This window comes from Hakea prostrata, chromosome 1 (assembly GCF_041222555.1).
Source record: "Hakea prostrata isolate BN-2017 chromosome 1, UWA_Hpros_2, whole genome shotgun sequence".
Taxonomy (NCBI): domain Eukaryota; kingdom Viridiplantae; phylum Streptophyta; class Magnoliopsida; order Proteales; family Proteaceae; genus Hakea; species Hakea prostrata.
Genome location: NC_142600.1, coordinates 4128170 through 4137210, shown reverse-complemented (window position 1 = coordinate 4137210; position 9041 = coordinate 4128170). Strand labels below are relative to the sequence as shown.

Genomic DNA, 9041 nt, shown 5'->3' with positions numbered 1-9041 from the left:
ACGCGGTCGCTCAAGCTCATAGTGTGAAAACAAAATAGTCAACAACCACTTTAACAAATAGATATGCGACACGTATCGGTTGGAAGGACAGCTGGCAGCTTCAAAAGGACAGGTGTCGGTGGCCTTCACTGCGGACTGTACGTGTCGTTGTCGCATTGGTTAACACGTTTTAATTAATGAACCTGATGTCACTGAAATGAGGGTTGACAGGTAGAGAGAGAGAGAGAGAGAGAGAGAGAGCAAGTTGGGGTAGAGACTAGAAAGGTCGAAGCGCCTTAGAACGGTGTTATATAAAGAGGCGGTGACGAGTGAAGGAACAAGTAATCTAAATTGTAGAAACAAAAAACAAATCTTAAATTAGAGCGTTCAAGAGATTTTTCACTGTTTTCTTCTCCGGCGACGCTTGGGTTTGATCGTGTTCTTCTTCTTTCCCCCCTCTTCTGATTCCCGCTTCTCTGTATCCCTTTCTGTCATCATCTGTTTTTCAAGATTTGGTTTTTTTTGGGTTTGTTTTCTTTGGATTTTGAAGGAAAGAAAAATCAAACTTGGAAAGAGTTTTTTCAGAAACCAGGTGGTTCAGAACTGAGATCCAGTTTTCTCAACTTTTTTTTTTTTTGTAGATTTTCATTAAATTTGCTCAACTGAGAGGGTTGTTTTTTCTGTCCCTCAAGTTGATTTTTGGGTCTAGAAGATACTTACTTGCTTGTAGAAAAGAAAGTTCTTCTCTTTTCATTTTATTTTGGAATTTCGGTTTCTCTTTGTTTTTTCTCTGAAACCGTCAGCCTGTTCTTTGGTTTTGGTAAGAATCAGGTGTTTATATCTTTTGTTTTGTACGCAGTTTCTGGTAGCAGTTTGTTTTCTTTGTTCTCAAGTCATGGCAGCGGCTATTGGTATCTACAGTAATAGACCTGTACCGTCAGGTCCCTACGGGGAGGAGCTTATGAAAGCACTGGAGCCTTATATGATCAGTGCTCCATCAGGCGCCTCTGTAACCCCCTCGACCACGTCTACTTCTCCCTCTTCATCTCCTTCTTCTTCTTCTTCATCTTACCCCTTTCTCTCTTTCTCTTCTCAGCCCCAGTTTTACCCTGATACTTGTTCGACGTCGACTACCCAAATATTTTCTCCAGGGTTCTCGATTCAAGACCAGTTTGGTCTCGAACAATCAGGTTCATCAATAGGGCTAAATCAACTCAGCCTCTCACAGGTTCAGCAGATTCAAGCTCAGATCCAGCGCCAACGTCAACAACAACAACAACAGATGGCTGCTATTGCTGCAGCTTCTATCCAGAACCCCAGGTTCAGGCAGATGCAGCAACAACATACCCTAAATTTCCTCGGCCCCAAAGCAATCCCGATGAAGCAAGTGGGTTCAATTGCAAAACCCACGAAGCTCTACAGAGGGGTGAGACAACGGCATTGGGGGAAGTGGGTAGCAGAGATCCGTCTACCGAAGAACCGTACACGGCTGTGGCTCGGCACTTTCGACACCGCTGAGGAGGCGGCTTTGGCTTACGATAGGGCTGCTTATAAGCTCAGAGGAGAGTTCGCTAGGCTTAATTTTCCCGATCTCCGGCACCAGATTAGTGCAGGAGATTTCGGTGAATACAAGCCGTTGCAGTCCTCTGTGGATGCAAAGCTTCAGGCCATTTGTCAAAACCTGGCTAATTCGCAGAAACAGGGGAACGTAGAGAAGCATGCGGTCGCTTCTGAGCCGAAGAAGGAGATCGATGAGCAGTCACAGTCAAGCTCGACGGTGACGGCTACGCCTCAGCCGAATATGTGTCTGGATACTACTTCATCAGAAGGCGAAGTGGGTTTTCTGGGAATAAGGGATTGTAAGGTGGAAAGCGCATCATCACCATCTTCTACAGAGAGTGACGAATCTGCAGGCTCTTCACCTGAATCTTATATCCAGTTCCCAGATTTCAACGAGCCACCTTGGGATGAATCGGAGAACTTCATTTTGAGAAAGTACCCATCATATGAGATCGATTGGGATGCTATCCTTTCTTAAATTTTCTTTGTGTTTGGCATCATCCCTCTTTTTATTTGGGATCTTGTTTAATTAGCTTAGTTTCTGTGGGTTCTTATGCAATAATTTTATGTCTTTTCCTGCTTTATCCGGTGGCGACTGCAATGAATTTTTGACATTTGCAGAGCTATCTCGGAGAGTCTGGTTAGGTTTCAGTTTAGAGGGTTGTAAGTGGTCATATGTTTATATGTTCGTGTCCATCCCTGGTTCACTGGTTTTTTCTTGGTTGTCCAGGGATTAGGTACTACTGTGTAATTTTCTTGTACTCTTCTGCTGCAATGTTTAATTTGTAATCTGCAATTCTCTAGTGTAATTACTTTTTTAAGTTTTTAACCTCTTATATTTTGTGGTGTTTTCTGATAACATATAAAAAGCATCTATGGCATGTCACAATTGCGGTAAAATGATTTTAAGGGAGCTGCGAAGGATCCCACTCTACTTTTCGTAGTTACAGGCATAAGATTTCATTTCATAGTCACAGAAGTAGCAAAACCAGAGCTAAATTTAAAATAATTTTTAAGAAAAATTTCTCTAGCATCATATTTCTTTGGTTGAGAAGGTCACAAGTCTCTGGATATGAAATTGCCCCCGCATCACACACTGCCCATCATCAAAACAGAGGGGGATCTGGATTACCAAAAAAAAAAAAACAGAGGGGGATCTGTCACTTACAGAAAGCTCAATAGGAATTGTAGGTTTTTTTTTTTTTTGGGTAAAAAGGGAATTGTAGGTTTTGACTGTTGAATGAATTATTCCTTAGAAGTTAGAACCACAGTCCAAACATAGAGCTGGGAATCAGGAATTGAGAGGACTCGTTTTCAAGGTATAGGAAAAATCTGATCCAAACTTTGAATTCATTCTACAGAACTTGATGAACCAGTCATGATAAACCTACTCTTAAAAGTTAAAACTCTACCCTTGCTCAAAACAGTGTAAATTTAAAATACATCATATACCTTTTTATTGTTTCTTCTCCCTTCCCAAGAAAGTACCCAAGTGGAAGGAAGTTACTGTGTTTGGCTATCAGAAATCTCTACTACTAGGGACCTTTGAGTTAGTATTTTAGTTTTGGCCAAAGAAAAAAAAAAGAGTTAGTATTTGAGCAGCTGTGATACCTAAATTTTTTTTAATTTTTTGGGGTAAAGCCTAATTCTTATTTTGTGTATACGAACATGTTTGTCATCACAAATCACTACTAGGGACCATTATTAGCTGGGATACCAAACTCTTATTCTGTGTGTGAACAATTTGGTCAACAGCAGAAGCTAACAGGCTAAATGTTATTCTGGTTTGGGAGAAAAGATCTGTACAGCCACTCAATGCAGCCTGCCGGCAATAGTGGTGGTGGTGATTATGGTCGGTGCTAAATGGAAAGTCAAGGATCAGAAGTTAAGATTTCATCATCGAGTGTGGTGGTAGTTGCAGACTTGCAGTGGTAGTGGTAGGCCATAATGGTCCGGACCAGAAAGGGAGTTCTTATCAGCTGCCAACTAAACATGATCAAATGGCTATAATGGTAGTGGCGTTGAGATGGTAGATAAAGACCAAATTTGGATGGTCAGACTCAGAAGGAAGCTCTCTTCCGCCAAGTTAGGGTTAATTGATCAAATCTACTCTGGCAATCTTAAGGATACTTAGAGGGCAAGCTTCTAAAGTCTGGTTCTTCCAACCCTATCTTTCATCCTCATCATTGTATAATGAAATTAATGGAATTCACCTTGTCAACTTCAGAGATTAGATCACTTTGTGTGGTGAAGAGCGTGAGACAGTGTTATATACTAAATTAATATTATTAAAAATCAAATTATTATATAATTTGGCAAGAGTTGACAATGTTGATACATGCTTCAAAATCCATATATCATTGTGTGTTATACAATTAAGATCCGCACAAACTGAAGAATCTTAATTTTCAAAAATGTTTTAGCTCCACAGCACATATGTTCTATATTGCAATGTGATAATGTGGTTGTGGTTCAAATTTGAATGACAGTATCAACTGCATCATCATCTAATGAAGAATTGATTTTTAAATCAATCCTACTTCTTATGATATTACAATGATAATTTAAGCAAGTTAATCTTTTCGAAGAATAATGATCGATAACATAATGAATGACGTAAAACCCTATACATGGTTGCCAAACAACTTACAACAACTTTTGAACTCATTCATTTAAGAATTACATCATACTCGAAAGAAATTCTTAACCATAGAATATTTAAACAATAATTAGGATGTATGTGCTAGTAATTATGTTGCACCTATGCATATCAGAACACCCCCCCCCCCCCATTGTGCTGATCGGATAAATATTTCCTTACAAAGATAAACAAAAACTGGAATTATTTAAGGGGTACAAGTTGACTTTGGGGATTTGATCCAAAAGTCAATCATGTTCCACAAACTTGGATCCACTACAAGGGTTTAGATTGTTAATTGTAATTAGAAACAATAAACTAAACAACTTTAGTCTAATGACTTTAACCTCACTTCCCCACCCCTTCCCAGCTCCCAAGTCCCAAGCCACATCTTTTGTTTCTTAAAAAGAAATTCTGAATTTTGGTTCATATTGAAAGTGATCCCATTACAAGTGGGAACATAAAAACCATATCTAGTTCTTTGATAGACTTTACAAGCACATCCATTCACTTTACAGAATAACTTATCTTCTCAGATAAGGAATTTTGAAGTCTATCTCCACCCATTTTTCTTTATTCTTATTCTTTCTTCACAGGATGCAAAGACTAGTCTCACATAGCAGAATCACAAGGGAAGAGGGCCCAAAAGCTCCTTCTGAACCATAATCAACCCTACAAAGCATGCTGGGGCCGCCTTCTCTTTTATGGTTATCCTGATTCTTTATCTTCTTCATCTTCCATCTCCTGCTATATTTATATATATATATGGTAACTCTTCTTCAACATCAAAATTATATCCTTTTTCTTCCTACCCATTTAAATATTTAGTTGAATTGAAGTTTTCTCCTACTAAATTTGACTTATTAAGTTTGTCATTTTGTTTTACATTGAAGTTTGCTTTGCTTATAGGTTTCTTTTTTCTTGCTTAAGTTGCGGCCAAAGCATCCAATGTGAAGTAAAGTCCAAAAAGAGGTGTGAATCGAATTGTACATTTTCTCTCTCACAGGCCCCATTTGAGGTTCTCTTTAGGGGCAAGAAAGGTGGAAAACCAGCGAGGATTACCACACTTTACAGTTCATCAAAATAGTATATTCACCTAAGCTGATGAGTGATGATGTGTTTTTCTGTGCAAGGCCAAGAGGGCTTTCAATTTTACAACATACTAAGATACTCAACTGTTTTCTCTTTAATTTCTATAGGTTTGGAGCTTGGTTTTAGTGTTCTAAGTTCTTAGATGTTATAAATTTTCTCACTAGAAGATGGGCTTTTTCTTCTTTTGCATTCCATCCTTTCTTGTTTGAGGGGACCAAGACCGTGCACGGAACCTTTTGCCTGTAGGTTCCTATCGCGTTCTTTGTTACGTTAGTCCAAAGCATCCAATGAGAAACAGAGTCCAGAAAGAGGTGTGAACGAAGCTGGAAAATTTCTGTGAAGCCCTATTGAATGTCCCTCTCAGAAGCAAAAAGGGTGGAAAAGGAAAACCAATGGAGATTTGCTCACTTTACAGGTCAAGAGAGGACTAGTAATATTCACTTACTATGAGTAATATTGAAATTGACTCAACTTTTTTTCTAAAGCTGGAGCTTGGTTGGTTGAAGCCTTTAAGGGGTTGTAAACAAGGCAGAGAGAGGGAAAGAATCAAAATGATTTTGCCACCCACGCGTCACAGTAAACTGAAATTGATTGGGTGATGGAACAAACGAAAGGATGGAAAGACGAGATTCTTTTGAAATTGAAGGTTTGCAACTCCTATCCTCTGGATCTCCTCTCTTCCTTTCAATTTACTTTGAAATAATTTATTTCCTTTTCAGACTTTTGGGGATTAAGCTTGAACATTGGGGGAAAAAGTGAAGGCTCCAGACCCGTCAGAATTGACAAGGGCAACATAGACACAGGAGAAAATAAATGTATCTATAATAATGCTTTAGAAATTAGAACTAGGGTTACTTGTGGCATTGGGGCCAGGTTTCTTAAAAGGTCTAAGTACCATGTTAGGAAGTTTCGGCAAATTTCACTTGAAACTTCGCAAAATTTGCCAAGTTTTCGACCGTACCAAACTTTTAATGCCACCAAAACAAGCAAAACATCGGAGAGATTTTGCCAATATATCGAGATAAGTCGCTGAAACGGTCGATTTATTACAATATATCATCCATATCTTGATTTCTCCCAAATTTTCTCCAAATTCTATAGCAGAATCTTTAAGAGCCTGTTTGGTTACATGAGTCTGAAGATTTCAAATATCTAGAGATTTCAAATCTATTGATTTCAAATCTATGGAGTTATAATTTATAAAATTAGATGTTTGGTTGTGGAATGAAATATGTGGATTCATCCTAAAAAACTATTTGATCGACGTGATTTTTGTGAATGTGCAAATTTATAGCTTTTTTGAAATCTCTGGATTTCACCCCTTACCCATAAATCTATAGATTCACGTTTTTAGTGTAAAAAGGTGAATCTCTAGATTTCATGAATCTAGAGATTTTTACAACCAAACGGGTATAATTCTCAGATTTATGAATCCAGAGATTTCAAATCTCTGGATTCATGTAACCAAACAAGCCCTAAGGTCAATGGACAATCTTACCAATTCCGTCTCACTAATTCCAACCTCAAAAGGCAACGTGCCAAATATAGTTAGGGAAGAGATTTTATGTTGAATAATTTTTAAAAATAATTAAAATTATGAAGACATTTTGTAACAAAACTTTCATGGCTTGAGATGCCTCATCAACATGTATGCAAATCTTCAAAATTAACAGAAAATCTTTTCAATTATATCTCAATGATTTAAGCCTTCAAAGGCAACATGTCAAATGTGGTTGGAAAGGAGAATATATATGGAAGAATTTATTAAAACAACTTAAATTCTAAATGGATTTTGTAGTGGAATCTTCAATGTCAATGGACAATCTTTCCAATTATGTCCCAATGATTTGGACCTCAAAAGGTAACATGTCAAATGTGGTTATAGAGGAGAATTTACATAGAACAATTTATAGGAAATAACTCAAATTAGTCAAGTCTCAGTGTATTTCATTGGTATCAAATTAGCTAGACACCGCCAGCATAGAGTTGTTCTAGTGGTTGAAAATAACACCTTTTAGTGTAGAGGTCGTGGGTTTGACTCTCGCTGAGGCATATTAATATCCCATCCCCCAGCTTAATAAAGTCCTTTTGTACAAAAAAAAAAAATGACTCAGTTGGCAATGATCAACTCTTTTTAATCAATAAATCATAGGTTTGAATCCCCTGGAGATACATATAATAATTCCCCCTATGTACAAAGTTCCTGTACCCCAACCCCCCACCAAAAAAAGAAAAGAGAAGAGACTAATCAACAATTTTGAAAGAATTCTTTTTTTCTTTTCTTTTCTTTTTGGTAACTAAAAGGGGATGCAGTAGTGGCGCTTTTGCACTCTCCGCTAGGTAATGTTCGGACTTTTGAGTTCAACCTATGCAAGCATTAGCCTTGTAAATCACCAACACAAGCACTGACCCCGTCAGCATAGTCCTACCAAAGGCCGAATATAATCCACAGAAGCTGGTAGTGACCAAATACCCAGGCTGTACTGAAGAGCACAAAATTTTAAAAGAATTTAAGGGCCAAAGATGCTTTCAAGCCGTACCAGCCAAGGACCATCTGCATCCCTATGCGGAAAACCCTCCCAAAGACCCTACAATGGCGGAAATCTAGGGCACTGGATCAAGTCAAGAATCAGGATCTATGTTTTATGATTTTGTTCAATGAGTTATCCACCATAGATAACCAGATTTAGTCTTTGCTAACCAATGTGGTTATCTCTTAGTGGGAAAAACCTAATAAAACACCAACGACAAGACACACTATCAAATACCAATCATCTGTAGGTCTAAAAGACCCCAATTGATTGGCTGATTATTGGGTATGGTTTCCCTCCATGTGGAAAATGGCCCATATGGTATATGGAAGGGCAATGTAATCTTTCTCTTTTAAAAGTCAACAGGAGGATTAATTGCTAGTTTGTTGCAAAAGAATCAGTGAAGGAAGAAATCCCAAAAATTGGAGAAGAAAGAGCCCAAATCTCGTTTTTGAGTGTGCCTTGTCCACTTTCTTTCAAGTGCTTCATCAGATGGTCATTTGACGTTTGAACGAGCTCATATTTGGACCGGAGATTCGTGACTTCTTGTATTCAAATCCAACGGTGATATTATAAATCGGAGCTCATGAAGTCTATGCGATTTATCTTAGTAGTAGAGTTGCAACATGGCCGAGCTGGGCCGGGCTTTTGTAATCCCAAACCTAGCCCTATATATTTTTATCTAAGCCTATTCCTACCCTGATCCTAAGCTTTACACGGTCAAGCCAATCCCATTCCCTCCCTAATTGGCCATGTCCTTGTCTCAAGCCCTATTCCTGGCCCTGATTGACCCTGTCTCTAACCCTATTTCTGGCCCTAATTGGCCCTATCTCTAGCCCTATTCTTGGCCCTGGCCCTATCCTTGTTCTTATTCCTAATTCATCGAGATCAAGCATCAAATACAAAATTACGTCTAGAGTTAAGGCTAAAAATCAGGAATGGGTTAGAATAGGTCCGACGGGCCAAAGAGCAATCCCAAGCCAACCCTTGGCCCTAACCCACTCTTAGGGTCAAAATCTTGAGCCCATGCCCTATTCGGACTCAAGGTGGGTTAGGGCCTTTAGGGCAAACTTACACCCTTACTTTGTACCACTGTTTTGATAAGGTCTATCGAAAACATCTTAATTTTTTCATTCTTGGAGTTCATATAATTTGATGGTGTTTAATGATTGGTGACCTTTACCTCTAATTTTATCTAGAAAAGATCATTGTATTCTTAATTTTGGTAGTTAGTGAATTTT

At 38.4% G+C, this 9041-nt stretch overlaps 1 protein-coding gene across 1 annotated transcript; it reads left to right on the top strand.

The window, feature by feature from the left end:
- Window positions 1-314: 314 nt before the first annotated feature.
- Window positions 315-2360, top strand: LOC149026783 (Integrase-type DNA-binding superfamily protein). Its single transcript, XM_089156200.1, has one exon. It carries the CDS (start codon window positions 875-877, stop codon window positions 2015-2017), a length of 1143 nt encoding a protein of 380 aa, XP_089012326.1. The 5' UTR covers window positions 315-874; the 3' UTR covers window positions 2018-2360.
- Window positions 2361-9041: the final 6681 nt, after the last annotated feature.

What these genes read in the sequence shown, in the direction of transcription:
- LOC149026783 (XM_089156200.1), top strand. Translation starts at nt 875, where the DNA reads ATGGCAGCGGCTATTGGTATCTACAGTAATAGACCTGTACCGTCAGGT.